This window comes from Hordeum vulgare, chromosome 5H, assembly GCF_904849725.1.
Source record: "Hordeum vulgare subsp. vulgare chromosome 5H, MorexV3_pseudomolecules_assembly, whole genome shotgun sequence".
NCBI lineage: Eukaryota > Viridiplantae > Streptophyta > Magnoliopsida > Poales > Poaceae > Hordeum > Hordeum vulgare.
Genome location: NC_058522.1, coordinates 475,442,180 through 475,460,023, shown reverse-complemented (window position 1 = coordinate 475,460,023; position 17,844 = coordinate 475,442,180). Strand labels below are relative to the sequence as shown.

Below are 17,844 nucleotides of genomic sequence, written 5' to 3'. Positions count from 1 at the left end.
GTGACTTGATACTCATGTAGTTGTCAGTTGTCTTCACATCCACATGAGCCTCAATGAGGGTCCGCTAAGCCTCCGAGTGGATCTCGAGGATACACTCGAAGGAAGCTTTTTACTTAGGCGATTCTGGATCGCAGCTAAGTCTCCGAGTGCGGCTTTTAGTGTGCACTCGGAGCGAGTTTTGTACTTAGGCAATTCTGAATCGCAGCTAAGTCTCCGAGTGCGGCTTTTGGTGCGCACTCGGAGCGAGTTTTGTACTTAGGCGATTCTGAATCGCAGCTAAGTCCCCGAGTGCGACTTTTAGTGCACACTCGGAGAGAGTTTTTTACTTAGGCGACCCTGGGTCGCAGCTAAGTCCCCGAGTGCGGCTGTTAGCGCACACTCGGAGAGAGTTTTTTACTTAGGCGACTCTGGGTCGCAGCTAAGTCCCCGAGTGCGGCTGTTAGCGCACACTCACAAAGAGTTTTTTACTTAGGCGACTCTGGGTCGCAGCTAAGTCCCCGAGTGCGGCTGTTAGCGCACACTCAGAGAGAGTTTTTTACTTAGGCGACTCTGGGTCGCAGCTAAGTCCCTGAGTGCGGCTGTTAGCGCACACTCGAAGAGAGTTTTTTACTTAGGCGACTCTGGGTCGCAGGTAAGTCCCCGAGTGCGGCTGTTAGCGCACACTCGGAGAGAATTTTTTACTTAGGCGACTCTGGGTCGCAACTAAGTCCCCGAGTGCAACTTTTAGTGCACACTCGGAGAGAGTTTGTACTTAGGCGATTCTGGATCGCAGCTAAGTCCCCGAGTGCGACTTTTAGTGCACACTCGGAGAGAGTTTTTTACTTGGGCGACTCTGGGTCGCAGCTAAGTCCCCGAGTGCGGCTGTTAGCGCACACTCGGAGAGAGTTTTTTACTTAGGCGACTCTGGGTCGCAGCTAAGTCCCCGAGTGCGGCTGTTAGCGCACACTCAGAGAGAATTTTTTACTTAGGCGACTCTGGGTCGCAGCTAAGTCCCCGAGTGCGGCTGTTAGCGCACACTCGGAGAGAATTTTTTACTTAGGCAACTCTGGGTCGCAGCTAAGTCCCCGAGTGCGGCTGTTAGCGCACACTCGGATTGAGTTTTTTACTTAGGCTACTCTAGGTCGCAGCTAAGTCCCCAAGTGTGGCTGTTAGCGCACACTCGGAGAGAGTTTTTAGATCGGAGTCTGCAAACGCGGAAGAATTTTGGACCTGCAAAAAATCAGTCTGCTTTGTATTACTTCAATGAAACTTGTTCTTTACATTGCCTCCGTCGGCAGTCACGTGTAGAAGCGCTTCAGGAGATCTCCGTTCCATGCTCGCGGCTCGTCCGTTTCCCTGTCGAGGTTGTAGAGTCGATATGCTCTGTTGTTCAGCACTTTAGAGATGATGAAGGGTCCTTCCCAGGCGGGAGCCAACTTGTGAGGCCTCTGCTGGTCCACTCGGAGCACCAGGTCACCTGCTTGGAATGTGCGACTCCTGACGTGCCGCACGTGAAAACGCCGCAGATCTTGTTGATAAATTGTTGAACGAGTCAGTGCCATCTCGCGCTCTTCTTCTAGTAGATCCACTCTGTCTTGCCTGGCCTGCTCTGCTTCGGCTTCGGAGAAGAGTTCGACTCGTGGCGAGTTGTGAAGCAAGTCACTCGGAAGGACCGCCTCTGCTCCATAAACGAGGAAGAACGGGGATCGCCCTGTAGATCTATTCGGAGTTGTGCGGAGGCCCCACAACACCGAAGGCAGCTCGGTGACCCATGCGCCGACGGCATGTCCAACTCCTCGCAGGAGTCGAGGCTTCAACCCTTGAAGAATAAGTCCGTTCGCCCGCTCTGCTTGCCCGTTTGTTTGAGGGCGCGCCACAGATGCAAAATCCACTCGGATACCTTGGCCTGTGCAAAAACCTTTGAATCTGTCCGAGTCAAAGTTTGTGCCATTGTCAGTGATTATGCTGTGCGAAACTCCGAATCTGGAGATGATGTCTCTGACAAATTTGATGGCCGTAAGGGCGTCGAGCTTCTTGATGGGCTTGACTTCAATCCACTTGGTGAACTTGTCGACTGCCACCAATAGATGAGTGAATCCCCCTTGGCCAGTTCTGAATGGACTGACTGTATCTAATCCCCACACTGCGAACGGCCAAACAAGAGGGATTGTTTCCAGTGCAGACGTTGGCTTGTGGGACTTGTTCGAATAGAACTGACAGCCTTCGCATCGGTCGACCATATCCTTTGCCATTTCATTCGCCTGCAACCAGAAGAAGCCAGCTCTGAATGCTTTGGCGACGATTGCTCTTGAGGAGGCATGATGGCCGCAAGTTCCCGAGTGGATTTCTTCCAGGATTTACTGTCCCTCCTCAGGGGAGATGCATCGCTGAAGGACTCCTGAAACACTTTCCTTGTACAACTGGCCATCAATGACGGTGAAGGACTTCGACCTGCGGACGATCTGCCTCGCCTGGACTTTGTCCTGTGGTAATTCTTGCCTCAGGATGTATGCAATGAACAGCACAGTCCAATCGGGGATGATAGCAAGAATCTACATGATCAAATCAACCACAGCAGGGACCTCGACTTCAGTCGGATCTGTTGAACTCTTCGGTTGTACCGGTTCCTCTGTAAAAGGATCTTATTTCACCGAAGGGAGATGTAGGTGCTCGAGGCAGACATCACTCGGGACTGGTCTCCGAGTGGATCCGAGTTTTGCCAACTCATCAGCTGCTTGGTTTTTCAGTCGCGGAACATGGTGAAGTTCCAGACCTTCAAACTTCTTCTCGAGCTTCCTTACTGCGTTGCAGTATGCAGTCATGGTGGGGTTCCTGACATCCCACTCCTTCATCACTTTATTAACCACCAAATCTGAATCGCCATAGACCATCAGGCGACGGACGCCGAGTGTGTTGGCCATGCGCAATCCGTAAAGGAGAGCTTCATACTCTGCCTCATTGTTCGAAGAATCGAAATGTATCTGCAACACATACTTAAGCTTATCACCTTTTGGCGATATGATCACTACGCCAGCGCCGGAGCCATTCAGCATCTTGGACCCATCGAAGAACATAGTCCAATGAGCCGAGTAGATGTGAGTCGGTTGCTGTTGTTCTACCCATTCTGCTATGAAGTCAGCCAGAGCTTGAGACTTTATAGCCTTCTTGGCTTCAAACTTGATGTCGCAGTATAACATCTCCATAGCCCACTTCGCCACTCGGCCTGATGCGTCTCGATTGTGGAGGATTTCCGACAACGGAGCATCAAAAACGACAGACACCGAGTGGTTTTGGAAATAGTGAGCCACCTTCTTTGCAGTCATGTAGATCCCATAAATAAGCTTTTGATAATGGGGACACCTCTGCTTGGAAGGAGTCAGGACTTCGGAGACATAATATATTGGCCGCTGAACCTTGTACGCTTTGCCTTCTTCTTCACGTTTGACTGTGAGAACAATGCTGGCGACTTGATTTGTAGCCGCGATGTACAGAAGAAGGGGTTCTTTACTGAGCGGGGCAGTAAGAACCGGCTGGGTGGAAAGCGGGGCTTTGAGGTCGTCGAATGCAATCTGGGCTTCGTCTGTCCACTCGAAAGTATCTGATTTCTTCTTGAGTCGGTACAGAGGTAACGCCTTCTCGCTGAGTCGAGCGATAAACCTGCTCAAAGCCGCTAGGCAACCTGTGAGCCTTTGAACATCATGTATTCTGACCGGCCGCTCCATTCGGACGATGGTCCCGATCTTTTCGGGATTGACATCGATTCCTCGTTCCGAAACAAAGAAACCGAGTAACTTTCCTCTGGGAACACCGAATTAACACTTGGCAGGGTTGAGCTTGATATCGTACCTACGAAGGTTGGCGAATGTTTCTGCCAAGTCAGTCAGCAGGTCAGAACCTTTGCGTGACTTGACTACGATATCGTCCATATATGCCTCCACATTTCGACTGATCTGGTCAAGGAGGCATTACTGGATCATGCGCATAAAAGTTGCTCCTGCATTCTTCAAACCGAATGGCATAGTGATGTAGCAGAAACACCCGAATGGGGTGATGAAAGCTGTTTTTGATTCATCCGGACCATACAGACGGATCTGATGATAGCCCGAATAGGCATCAAGGAATGATAAACGCTCGCAACCCGCAGTCGAATCGACAATTTGATCAATGCGGGGGGAGCGGGAAATGATCTTTCGGGCAGACCTTATTGAGATGCTTGAAGTCGATGCACATACGGAGGGACTTGTCCTTCTTGGGCACCATGACAACATTGGCGAGCCACTCGGAGTGGTGTACCTCGCGAATGAAGTTGGCTGCCAAAAGTTTAGCCACCTCCTCTCCGATTGCCTTCCTTTTGTGCGCGGCGAACTGACGCGGGCGTTCTCGGACGGGCCGAGCGGTAGGATCCACATGCAGTCGGTGCTCAGCCAACTCCCTGGGTACACCTGGCATGTCAGCGGGCTTCCATGCAAAAATGTCCCAGTTCTCACGGAGGAATTGGTTGAGCTCGGCTTCCTCTTTTGGATCAAGGGTGGTGGATATGTTCGTCGGGGCGGCGGTGTCGTCCGTCAGGTGGATGCTGACTTTCTTCGTGTTGCCCGCCGACTGGAATGCGGACTCCGAAGCTGGCTTCTTCGAACGCATCAAGTCAGCGGGGTCGGCCATCTTCTTGTACTCATCCACCTCGAGGATAGCCATCTGCTGATCGGCAATCCGCGACCCCTGCTGCAGACACTCTTCGGCCCGCTGCCGATTGCCTGTGATGGTGATCACACCTTTGGGACCCGACATCTTTAGCTTCAAATACACGTAACATGGATGGGCCATGAAACGTGCATACGCCGGACGGCCCAGAATTGCATGGTATGTACTCTGGAAGTCCACCACCTCGAATGTCAGCTTTTCCTCACGGAAGTTCTTGTCGGTGCCGAAAACGACATCCAAGATCTGGCCGAGTGACTTGGCCTTTCGTCCTGGGATGACTCCGTGGAACTGCATGCTGCTCTCGCTAAGTTTGGACATCGGAATGCCCATCCCGTTGAGAGTGTCAGCGTACATGATGTTCAAGCCGCTGCCGCCATCCATGAGGACTTTTCGCAGTCGGAATCCTTCCACCACCGGGTCGACTACCAGAGCCTGCCTCCCCGGGATGGGCACGTGTGCTGGATGATCCGACTGATCAAAGGTGATCGCAGTCTGAGACCATTTGAGGAACGTGGGGTTGGTCGGGGTGGCCATGTTCACCTCCCTGTTCACCAGCTTCAGTCGACTCTTGCTTTCCACGTCAGCAAAAATCATCAATGTTGCGTGGACTTGGGGGAACGGATCCTCCTTGTCCTCATCATCCTGCTCGTTGTCCTTTTCACTCGGCTGCCCTTCGCTGAACCCTTAGATCAGGAGGCGACATTGCCGAGTGATGTGCTTCGGGAATATGGCGTTGCCTTCTTCATCCATCTTCGTGTGGATTGGACATGGCTGATCCAGGATGGAGTTCTCGAACTGCTTCTTCTTGGGGGTGTACTGAGTTTTCCCCTTGCCCTTGAACTTGGCATTTGTAACGGCAGCTGCCTCTGCCTGCGGAGTGGACGGAGCTTTCTGCTTTTGCTTCCGATTGTTGTTCCCATCTCCATCGGCGACTGCCTTGTGCTTGCCGCTACGTATGCGGTCCTCTTCTTCGCCATTTGCATAGCGTGTGGCTATCTCCATCATCTTGCTCATGGAGATGTCGCATGTCCGACCGAACTTCAGGTACAGATCTCTGTACCGCACGCCTGCCTTGAATGCGCAGACTGCTTGATGCTCTGTGACGTTCTCCACCGTGTGGTAGAGGGTCGTCCAGCGCTGGATGAAATCACGCAGGGGCTCATTCTGCTTCTGGACGCAGTGCTGGAGCTCCACGAGACCAGCAGGGCGTTTGCACGTGCCCTCGAAGGTCCTGATGAACACTCGGGACAGATCTGCCCAGCTGTAGATGCTTGATGGAGCCAACTGATTCAGCCACGCTCGTGCCGAGCCGTTGAGCATCAGGGGGAGATGTTTCATGGCGACCTGGTCATCTCCGCCATCGATCTGGACCGCCACTCGGTAGTCGTCCAGCCATGTTTCTGGCTTGGATTCTCCTGTGAACTTGCTGATCCCCGTCACCAATCGGAAGTTGGGAGGGATGTCAGCTGAACGGATGGCCCGACTGAAGCACTCGGGGCCAGAGACGATGGTCCTGCTTCCACTCGGACGGTCTCTATCGTGACCATCACGGTGGGCTCGACTCCTGTCGACCTTCCTCTGGGCGATGTACCCTCTTGCGTCGGGCCTTGGATCATACGTGTCACCGACTGAACACCGATCATCATGATGTTGGGGCCAGTAAGGCCCACCCCGCGGAGGGGTGCGTGAACGGCGACGATCTTCGGGATTCGTGGAACGGCTTCCCCCTCTACGTCGCTGATGAGAGTGGGGGCTGTAAACCGACCGATGCGTGTTCGCGTGAACAGAACTGTTGTGGATCCTGTTGTGCGACTAGGAGACCGCCGGATTCTGCTGCTGCGTCGTGTGCAACAGGGCACGGATCTGCTCGATCCCTCTACCAGCCTCCGAATCAGTCGGTTGGAGGGAATCGGCTATCTTGGCAGCGGCAGTCAGGTTGAGGACGGGTGTACGGAACACCTCGACGTTGCTCTGACGAGTGCGTCGACTGGCAGAACGGTGGTGTTGACGGCGAGCGCCGGACGATTCGCCGACCTCGTGCTCGTTCCGGCCAGTCCGGTGGGGACTTTCATGGGAATTTGCCATGAGAACTTCGGCTGCAGGCCCGCGACCCCAAGTACTCGGAAGGTAACTCAGTTGGAACTGAGTCCAAGCACTGGGACGGCGGCGCGACCACAACCGACTCGAGGACCGCCACTTGAGAGGACGCGTTCTGGCGCGCTTGGGCGTGTCGCACCCAACGCTGGAGCCGCGGACGGCGGGACCGCTTGTTGCGGCGCATGATGGGGGCGAAGGTCGACACCGGGGCCGGCTGCTGGAGAAGAAGGACGCCGCGGGCACCGGCACGGAAGTGCGTAGCCCCGCAACTGTGGAGCGCCTCGGCGTCGAGAGACGCATCCCGAAGCCATGCCGAATCGTCGACGATGAAGGAGAGTACGCCGAAGAGGATCTCCCGACCCATGCATAAATCTCCGCCGGACGACATGATGAAAAGATGAAGCTGCAAACTCGCCGGAAGTCGCTTAGACGCCTGCCCCACGGTGGGCGCCAACTGTCGTGGGTATAAGTCTGACATTAGATGTGTAGGGTACGAAAGGATGGGCAGAGCCTTAGCTACGGCGAGGTTGTATGAGTTCAGGCCCCTCTGCGGTGGAGGTAAAAGCCATACGTCTCAGTGTTCTTGGGAGCTTAGTGTCGAGTGGAATATAGGATTACAATAAATGCCAACCCCTGCACCAGTGGGGAAGGGCGGCTTATATAGAGTGCGCTGCCCTTCGCAACGGCCCGGCGGACAGGGGTGGAGTAGTGGCAAATAAATGCCTACGTTACAGGTAACGTATGCCTTAAATGCTAATAATGGTGTATGAAAACGTATGACCATTGCCCTCCTGGGAGGTTATGATGTACAGAGTGGAATTCAGTCGGTACGATAAATATGCTCCGAATGCTCGTCACCGACTGGATGATGGGGGGGGGGTCCTTAGTTCAGTCGGAACTGTCTAAGGGCCTTGCCCTCTATGAAGGGTAGTCCTTGGGTAGGACCTATGGGGCAGGCCTATGACCCTACCCTGGGACTATAACTCCATCAATGAGCAAGAAGTTTATGTTCAGATTTTCCCTTGAATTTTATATCCAATCTTGGCAAGGTGTAGGGAGTATGTCGAATTTTATATATGCTAATCACTTATTGCTACAGTTAGCAAGAATTTTCCTTCACCACCATAGCCCGACACATGATAACCATTGTGCTTTCTTTCTAGAGCTGGTGTTGGGGTGTACTACTATACTATACCCTGCAAAGATGTCTCATAAACATAACAGTCCGGTCTTTTTGAAGCTAGCATGACATATTTTTGTAGGTGATTGCTTTAATCCAATTTTGCAACAATCTGAAGCTAACAAGACTTGTTTCTTGCCAGCGTGATGGTGGTTAGAGGCCAACATTACTTGTGGTGTGTAGTTTAAATTATTGATGGAAGATTTAATTTTCCCCACAAAAAAGAAGACTTGATTTGATGCCTCTAACTGATTACATCTTTAATCAAACAATGGATATTCAATAAATGCGTCATATTTGGAGGTAAAAGTGGCGTGTCATATGTTTTGGGATATAGGTAATACTTTATTTTACTTACCAAATTACATTACTAACAGAAAATTTACTTGTAATGATAGGAAACTGTATCGGTGTTGATGGAGCTAGAACTGCATAGTACAATCAACATTTGTCTAGCTCAAAGCCCTTGTCCTCTAATTCCATGTTATATATGTATTCTTTCTCCTTAAGTATCTCAACTTTGTACTAACTTCAGTGCAAAGTTGTACTAATATTAAGACACTTATTTTGGGACGGAGGGGGATTCCTCCGAGTAGTATGCCCCAAGTTATAGTTTTTCATATACATTTTATCTTGCATATTATAGTGGAATGCGATGAGAATTCAACATCCTGTTGCAGTTGTTCCATTATGCAACCATGCAGATTACAATTCGAAGGACCTTGTATGTATAATAGATTTGAATCTCAATTGCTCATGTGAAAAAAAGATGTGTGAAGTATCGAACCTTTTGTAGGATTTGGGGAGATTTTTGGTGAGCCACTGACTGAAGTTCTTTTGCAATGATGGCAAGGATTTGGAAAATCTCAGCTCGCGTGGACCAATCGGTGTACTCCTGGACGGGGTGTTGTTTGGTGCCAGCATGGTGCGGCAACATACAAGAAAAGGAACAAGAAAAAGTGGGCGGGTGAAAAAACTTGAAAGGAGGTATCATATAAGAAAAGGAAAAGTGAGAGGGTGAAAAAACCCAAAAGGGAGTATCCAAAAAAGGGAGTACCGTGCAGAAAAGTAAAGTGGGAGGGTGGAAAAACCCGAAAGTATCCAAACATATTCGGTACCGGGAGGCAGGTTATGAGGGGAGGCAGGCCGAAAGCGTAGTAGGACGGGAGGACAAATGGAATGGGATCCTTGACCGGTGTTAATTGTTATTTGATTGCGACACCATTTATGTTATAGCTCTTGTAATACTTTTGTATTCATCTTAGTGTCTATTTGACTTGTTTTTTGCATAAATTATGGACCCCCTTTGTTGTCGAACGGTCGCAAGGAGGGGTGGCATTTGCGAATGATTTCATTGTCATTTTGAGTAAGAGGGGATGACAGTTTCGTCGGAGTGACATGGCAATTTCTGTCAGATAAGGAAATTTTTATTTTTCAAACTATCATCATCTGATCTCGTCTCAAAACTAAATCTGCTATCAAAAGGGGTTCAATTGAGACCCCTTCTTCCAGGATTGGTAGTCAGTTAACTTTTCCTTAAATCATAATATAGGCAAGAATAAGTATCATAACTACTGCGATGGTGCCCATTTCAAGTCTAGCAATGGATTAAAAAGTTTCACATGTGAAGTCATTTTTATTTGTTGTGTGGAGTATTTTACCATTAATTTGTGTGCTTCATAGCGATGGAGTAAATGGCCCAGTATTAACTTCAAAAGGTTGTCTTAGCCCGTGTAATCAAAAAATAAATTAAGAGCCCGTGGTAACGCACGAGCATTCTACTAGTTGGCTATAGGTTTCGGGGGAGTGAACCCTGACCAGGCCAATCCATCGAGCAGCCTCTGGCGGTGCCTCTTGCTCATCGAACACCACATCATCCAAGTCCTCCTGGCACACCCCTAGTTCCTTCATCAATGTTTCCACGTCGTCGACCTCCGGCTGGCCTGCCGTAGCAGGTCCCGAAGCCTCGCTCGAAGCCATCTCAAAACCCTAACCCGATTGTAAACGAATCGGGTCTTCCTAGGGAACCCTAGGTCCTCCGCCGCTCCACGGGTCCCGTCAAGATCCCTGAGCGCCACAGGGTCTTCCCGGATCGAGAACAGGGGAAAACCTTGGCGCAAGCAGAGGTAAGGGAGGCAAATCTTGACGGTGGTGAAAAACATCGCTGGGAGGAAGAGAAACCCTAACGAGAGGGAAAATGAGTACTCTTATAATTAGTGATTTCCACGGTATCCCATTTTTTTTTGAGGGGTCGGTATCCCATATTATTTGACTATGGCCTATAAACATCCAACCGGCCCAGCAGCCTGCAACCTGCAGCCCACTTGAATCTTAGGCTCGCTCGCAAGGACCGACCCACGCCGCCGCTCCCTGCCTGCCTCCCTGCCGGTTCCCCTTCCAGCCTGGTGCTCGCCGGCCGCCGGCCTCCTGCAGCTCGACTTCTCCTGCAGGGCTCCAGGCTCTGCCGGCTGCCGCCCTCCCGTAGCCCGGTGCCCTCCGGCCGTCTTCGGGCCCCCTTCTGCTCGCCCTCCCGCAGCCTCGTGCGCCGGTGCCTGCCGACCGCAGCAAGGTGAGGGTGAGGTGCTTCTGCTTTCTTCATAGTGTTGAATTCTTGAGTGACAATGAGTATTGAGTTGAGTCTCACATATAGGCTCATTTGTGTAGAATTGTGTGGTGCCAATTAGTGGATGTTGATTTTGTTTGACCATGAGTATATTGACGCTTCCTGCTCAACTGTTGTCTGTCTATAGGCTCATCTGTGTAAAAAAATTAAAATTTGGAGTGTCTTGGCTACGCCACTGCGCACAAGACATCGTAATGCTGCAAAGTGTCATCTCTGTGTCGTCAATTTAACAGTAACTATGATATGTGCTATATTTGTGTCTACTTGACTCTAAGTCTGTAATTATGATACATATGTATATAAGTTGTAACAAAAAGAAAATTGAGCAAAAACAGTAGGGAGCACCCCTACTATGCCATTTTTTAGTTTTTATAAATGAGGGATATGTACAAATGAGGTTACTTGGGGATTACATAAGTTGTGACAATTGGTTAAGCTTATTGTGATATATGCTATATAAAGTTGCGTGGGTACGCCATGTCCTGAGTTGCCGATTATTTTAGCATGGATGCATACACAACATATCAATTTGAAGACTATGTTGCATCAATAAATGACAACCTTAACTCATTGATTTTAAAATTTCACCGCCTTGGCAATGACAGAGGGGTCACCACAGCCGCTATCCAGTACATCATTATATATTTCGCGACTCACGAATCTCAAAGGAATCAACGGGGGCCATGGCCATGGCTGTGGAGGCGCGTCTCCGGCAGGAGAAGGTGAAGAAGTTTGAAGATTTCGTTGACCGGCGGCTCAAGCCTGACCTCGTGAACGCCATAGCCCAGCGCGATAACTTGTTCCAGCAGCAGAAGACATTGTAAGCTACTCGGTTCTCTCCTCATCTTCCCTTGCGTTGTAACTGTACTGACACATTTAGGCCCGTTGATTTTTGTTATTCAAATGTATGGCCTTAATATTGCTCATTCTTCTGATCGATGAACCTTCATTGGGTGTTGGCAGCTTGGATTTGAAGAAGAACATCGAAAATTTGGAAAAGAATGGTGTAACGAGCATGCGATCCATGGTCAATCTTGGCTCAGAGGTGTACATGCAGGCAGAAGTGTAAACATCCTTTCCCCTCTCCCCCGCCTAAACAATCTGAAGTATAGTAGAAAAAACTCTCTCGCTTTCTCTGTAATCTCTAGAAAAGAAATTTCTCTATCCTAATGCTAATTTAAGAGAAGTAGACCATCAAATAAAAATAATATTATTAGGGTAGGTAGTTTGCACGGTTTAGGGGCCAATCTACATTACGTAAGTGGAGTAGCTCTATGCTTGATGTAGCTTTTGCAGTAGGATAGACATGAGAAAGGTGTTCCTATATCTATATGGATCTGAAAAATACAAAAAGGTCGGCTCCCTCTGTAAGAAAAAGGTGGTGTTCACATATGGAGACAGCATGCAAGTGAATTGGTTTGGTGTTCACATCATAAATTGGAAGAATGCAGTTGGCCATTAGACAGTATAAGAAGCAAACATGGAACCTCCTTTGATATGTCCTTATGCTGCTTCTTTATTTCAACTCCATTCCTAACTGCAATTGTTTAACCAGATGTTAGCTTAAAATTACAAATTTGGAATAGCTTCAGATCATCATTGTGAAGCGCTAACGAGAATTGACTGTTTCGAACATAAGTGCCTACAGTCAGATTTCTTGAACCGTTGAGATCTTATTAATGCCATTATTCTGTGGTGATTTCTGCAGGCCGGACACGAGGCACATCTTTGTGGATATTGGTCTAGGTTTTCATGTGGAGTTTACTTGGCAAGAGGCTTTGCAGTTTATATCTGTAAGAGAAGCAAGGTTGGGCAGGTAACTCAACTCGAACATTTGAATATCAGATCTTGCTTTTGCGCAACATGTTTTTTGTGAGAAGGGAGTTATGCTAAAGAGATATTGATGATTGAGGGAGGTTCGGGTGCTTCATGCTCTGTTCCACACAGTTTGTGTAGATAGTATATACTCAGTACTTGTTTTAACCATATTATGGAACTTGGTAGAAAATATTGGTTTGCATGAAGTGCTTGGATTCTCTTTTTCTTGTGAAGCAAAGGACAAGAGAAAGAGATGGTATTCTTGAATCTTGAGCCTTGTGATGGCTCTTAGATTTATAGACAATATTTGTATTTAGCTATTCATGGTATCCATCTCTCTGTTGGAGTTTGATGCTCGCATCAGCCATCAGATGAAGAATGGAGGTCACTTATTAGTTATTTATCATAAGCTACTATGTATACATTGTACAGAGGCAAAGTTGATTCTGTTAATCTGGTATGTTACTGATCTGCATCTAATATTCACTTCCGTAGACACCTTTGGAAATTTTATGAACATAACATACTTTATGTAGCTTTCGTTAACATTGTATAAACCATTGTTATTCATCGTCGGACCATATTAGTGGTTTGCCTCATATGTGGCTCATAACATATACTCCCTCCGTCTCAAAATAAGTGCCGTTGATCTTGTATAAAATTTGTACTACTCATAATTTAGTACTAAGTTTGCGACACTTATTTTGGGATGGAGGTAGTATGTATCTTCTTATGTCTCAACTCTTGAATTGGTTTATGTTTATTGACATTCCAGCATATAGCTAACTAGTACGGCCCCAGTTCTATAGACACATTATTCCATTGTCAGGCATGTGGTTAGGTAGGTTGCAGCTGTTTGTATGGCCCCAGTCGTTGCCAATGTTTGGCCCTTGTACGACATTCATATGCTGTTGTAATTTCCCTTTTTATGCTTGAAAATGCCCTTGCTCCTCTGTAGTTGACATTCATTCACTCACATGTCAATGTCGTAAACTTTTACGTGTTTGTTTGCAGACAAATAGACGAGTACACACACCTGATAGCGAGCATAAAAGCACAGATCAAGTTGGTATGTATAATGGACTGGGTGCTTTCGTTTGATGCAGTAGATGTTGTGAATCTGCTTATGTTCTGATGTTACACACTCTTATGTTGTTTAAATGCAGGTGTGTGAAGGCATCCGCGAACTCCTGCAGTTACCGGCAGAGTGAGCGGCCGGGATCAAACTAGCGGCAGAGAGACGCTTACACACCAAACTTGCGGCAGAGAGATAGAGATGCTTGGTAGAGGGGTATGATGTATCTTGCCATGGAATTTTTTTAAGATTCTTGCGACAAGCTGTATGCCAACGATGCAGCTCTCTCAAGTAGTCCCACTGCTGACTAGGCGGCATTCAGCATTCTGTAAACTAAATATAGATAAAAAGAAGTGGCAAATGGGAATACTGTGATCAATGGACTGTTGTTTACATTCCGTGAAGCTTGTTGCACATCATCAAGTGCCTACACTTGATGTGAGTTGTCATTTGCAAACTGAATTTTCAGATGATTGGCAGCAAATGCAATGTCTTGGGAAATGATACTCACTCCGGCTCGGTTTATAGATGCATGTAGTTCTAGGTCATTGATTTGACTAGCTAAACATGAGTTATATGTCATCAAAAGTGTATCATCAAAAACATGTCTTATAAACCATAAACCGGGACGGAGGAAGTAACGTTTCTTCCTGCCTGAGGTTTATACAGTTTTGCTAGGAAAAAACCACCTGCTCATTAATAACCACCGTGTGCAAATTCATCGAGATTCGAGGGTGTCGACAAAACTCACTCGGGCTGCATGTGAGTAGAGAATTCTTTGGTTCATACTCTACATGCATGATGTTTAGGTCAATTCCAGCGCCCGATCCTAAATGGTTTGGCTAAACGAACACAAAACATGACCCAACATGCCACAACAAATGGATAAATGTCTGTTTTTTGTCCATTTCGACTCATTCTCAGCCTAAATTTGAGTCGTGTTTGTGTCGAAACGGACATCACGTGGGCAGTCGGGACACGCGCCCTTGTCCTACCCTGGCCCGCCCGTCGGGCACACACCGCCACTTTCTCTTTCCCTGCCCCATCCCCCCGCCATCGCCACCGTCACCCGTCGCCACCCATTTTTCCAGTCGCCTCCTCGCTTTCCTGTCGAGCCACCCTAACCATGACCACACCATGACATAGCCACCCTACGCCCACGTTTCATAAGTCTTTTTATTGGTGGGTGATTGTTTGTCGCCGCATTCGGTGCGAGAGAAGCTACAACCACCTACGACGCTCCTCGAACCCAACACCTTCCGGCAGCGCTACGCAGCTACAAGGCGTTGGCCATCCACGCCAACATTCCGGTAAGAACTCGAGTTGTTATTCCCGTCCACAAGGTGTTCGACACATTGCTCATAAGGTACCATGGATTGTGGGGATGTGTATTTTTTCCACAACTTCATTTGGTCATCAGATGACAAAGAGATTGAGTTGGCTGCATTGGTTGGCAATGACCACATTGCTAGGCAGCGGCCTCGGTTTAGGGGATGATGTCTAATATGCAACTTTATTCTTGTAGACTTTGTTGGGTCACTAAGCGTAGAGTTATGTGGGACAGTAGCAAATTTCCCTCAAGTGGATGACCTAAGGTTTATCAATATGTGAGAGGTGTAGGATGAAGATGGTCTCTCTCAAACAACCATGCAAGCAAATACAAGCAATTTCTTGTGTCCCTAACACACCCAATACAATGGTAAATTGTATAGGCGTATTAGTTCAGCGAAGAGATGGTGATACAAGTGTAATATGAATGGTAAAATAGGTTTTTATAATATAAAAATATAAAAATAGTAAGGTAGCAAGTGCCAAACAGCGGGCAAAACAATATATCAATGCTTGGAAACAAGACCTAGGATTCATACTTTCACTGGTGCAATCTCTGCATAGTGCCCAGATAATTGAATCATATAACCATCCTCCATCGTGCTACAAAGAATCACCCCAGAATCTCTATCGATAAAACTTAGAATGAGAACTTGTATCAACCCATGTGCCTAGATTACCCCAATGTCACCACGGGAGTCCACAAGTTGATTACCAAACCATACATGGAGTGACTCAATAGAATACCACATTGTCACTAGGGGTATCTGCATGCAAGACATACATCACGTGTTCTCAAATCCAAAGTATTCAATCCAACGGAACCTCAAAGGGCAAGACTCGACCCATCACAAGATAAAGAGCGAAGAACATCATATAATTGAACTATATTAACAAAATTCATGGTACATCAAGATCGCGCCTAATCAAGAGAGAGAGGGAGAGAGAGAGAGAGAGAGAGAGAGAGAGATAGAGAGAGAGAGAGTGTAACGCCCAAGATGTGATCCTATCCTCAATTTGGCACGAGGGCCTCGTTAGGGATAGAAGCGCATCTCGTCGTTTTGCAAGAATGGATATCGTTACAAGTACATGTACTGAAAAGATGAGATATATGGAATTGGCTTACACTCGCCACAAGCTACATCAGAGTCACATCGGTACAATACATAAATAACACGAAGAAGAGCAGGGTCCGACTACGGACGAAAACAAACGAGAAAAGAAAACGACGCCCATCCTTGCTATCCCAGGCTGCCGGTCTGGAACCCATCCTAGATCGATGAAGAAGAGGAAGAAGAAACAACTCCAAATGAACAATCAACGCGCTCGCGTCAAGTAACCTTTACCTGTACCTGCAACTGGTGTTGTAGTAATCTGTGAGCCACAGGGGACTCAGCAATCTCATTTACAAAGGTATCAAGACTAGCAAAGCTTAATAGGTGAGGTATGGTTAAGTGGTGAGGCTGCAGCAAGCGATTAAGCATATGTGAGGTGGCTAACTTACGAGTACAAGAATAAAGAGGGGAAGATCTACGCATAGCGGAAGTGAACTATTGATGATCAAATGAATGATCCTGAACACCTACTTGCGTCAAGCATAACCCCACCGTGTGCTCGATCGGAGAAGGAGCTCACGAACGAGACAGTCACGACCCCGCACACAGTTGGCAAGTTTTAATTAAGTTAACTTCAAGTTGTCTAGAACCAGTGTTAAACAAAGTTTCCACGTTGCCACATAACCGCGGGCACGGCTTTCCGAAAGATTTAACCCTGCAGGGGTGCTCCAACTAGTCCATCACAAATTACCACAAGCCGCATAGAAACCCTCGATCACGAAGCTCGCGATCTCGTCGGACTCCTTAGTGGAAGACCTCAACTCTGAGATTACCCAAAGCATCACCGGAATCCCGATGCACAAGACATTCGTCAAAGGTAAAACTAACCCAGCAAGGCCGCCCGACGTGCCGACAATCCCGATAAGAGCCGCGTATCTCGTTCTCAGGGCACACCGTATGAGCGATGGTTACCACGCCAAACGCCGAGTTGCCCCGGGTAGCGTTAATAAGTTGCTTTGTTTTGGGACCAACACCATCAGCACTGCCCCCCTGTATTATGTAGAAACTCCTGGTTAGCGCTAACTCCCTATGCATTTCAGTATTAACAGAATTATTATGTTCGGCAAATATAGAACCAATGTTGGGCCTTGCCAGATCAGCTTTAATGTAAGACGAATTATCAAGGGGGTCCCCATAGCAACCCCGATCGTGTTAGGAGCGCTCAATTATGGAACATAACACCAGTAGCCGAAACTAAGGGGGCAAAGGTGGAACAAAACACCAGGCTAGAAAGGTCGAGCCTTCCACCTTTTACCAAGTATATAGGTGCATTAATCTAAATATCATTAATATAGTGATATACAAGGAACCCATGTTATCACATGGAAGCAAATGCACCTGCAACTAGCAAAGCTAACACATGGTTAAGCAAGCGGTAACATAGCCAATCAGTGGTTTGCTAGGTTGTGATCAGGTTGAAGGTTTTCATGGCAATGTTGGAAGGCTGATATTTAACAGGTGGTAGGCAGCGACACATAACGATAGAAACAGTAAAACTAGCATGGCAATGATAGTAATGGTATCTGGGGAAATGGTCATCTTGCCTGAGATCCCGCTTGGAAGAAGAACGACTCCGTGAAGCAGACGAACCGACGTAGTCGAACGGGTCCTCATAATCCGACACGCTTGCGAAACTCTATCGAGACGAAGCAAACCGGAAACAAGAATCAACACACGATATACACCACACGATGCACAACACATATGATGCATGAACGGTTGAATATACGCAAGACATGGCATGTCAATTCACAACAATCAAACACTACACATTAAGTAAAGTTCAATATGCAACATGTGGCATATTGACGAAACTCCACATACGAATTAATTAGTTCTATCCCGATTAGGTACACGACAATATTAATTATGTTTAAACATGGCAAGAGGTGAAGCGTAATTAATCTACCTACCTAGGCACTTTAAA

At 47.7% G+C, this 17,844-nt stretch overlaps 1 protein-coding gene across 1 annotated transcript; it reads left to right on the top strand.

Annotated features, from left to right (window-relative positions):
- Nucleotides 1-10,272: 10,272 nt before the first annotated feature.
- On the top strand, nucleotides 10,273-13,979 carry LOC123395733 (protein UXT homolog). Its single transcript, XM_045090760.1, has 6 exons — nucleotides 10,273-10,526; nucleotides 11,186-11,400; nucleotides 11,544-11,645; nucleotides 12,289-12,396; nucleotides 13,413-13,467; nucleotides 13,565-13,979. Exons 2-6 carry the CDS (start codon nucleotides 11,264-11,266, stop codon nucleotides 13,607-13,609), a joined length of 447 nt encoding a protein of 148 aa, XP_044946695.1. The 5' UTR covers nucleotides 10,273-10,526; nucleotides 11,186-11,263; the 3' UTR covers nucleotides 13,610-13,979.
- The last annotated feature ends 3,865 nt before the right edge of the window (nucleotides 13,980-17,844 follow it).

Coding starts and splice junctions, on each gene's coding strand:
- LOC123395733 (XM_045090760.1), top strand. CDS start 11,264: ATGGCCATGGCTGTGGAGGCGCGTCTCCGGCAGGAGAAGGTGAAGAAG. Junction 11,401..11,543: donor TTCCAGCAGCAGAAGACATT/GTAAGCTACTCG, acceptor GGGTGTTGGCAG/CTTGGATTTGAAGAAGAACA. Junction 11,646..12,288: donor GTGTACATGCAGGCAGAAGT/GTAAACATCCTT, acceptor TGATTTCTGCAG/GCCGGACACGAGGCACATCT.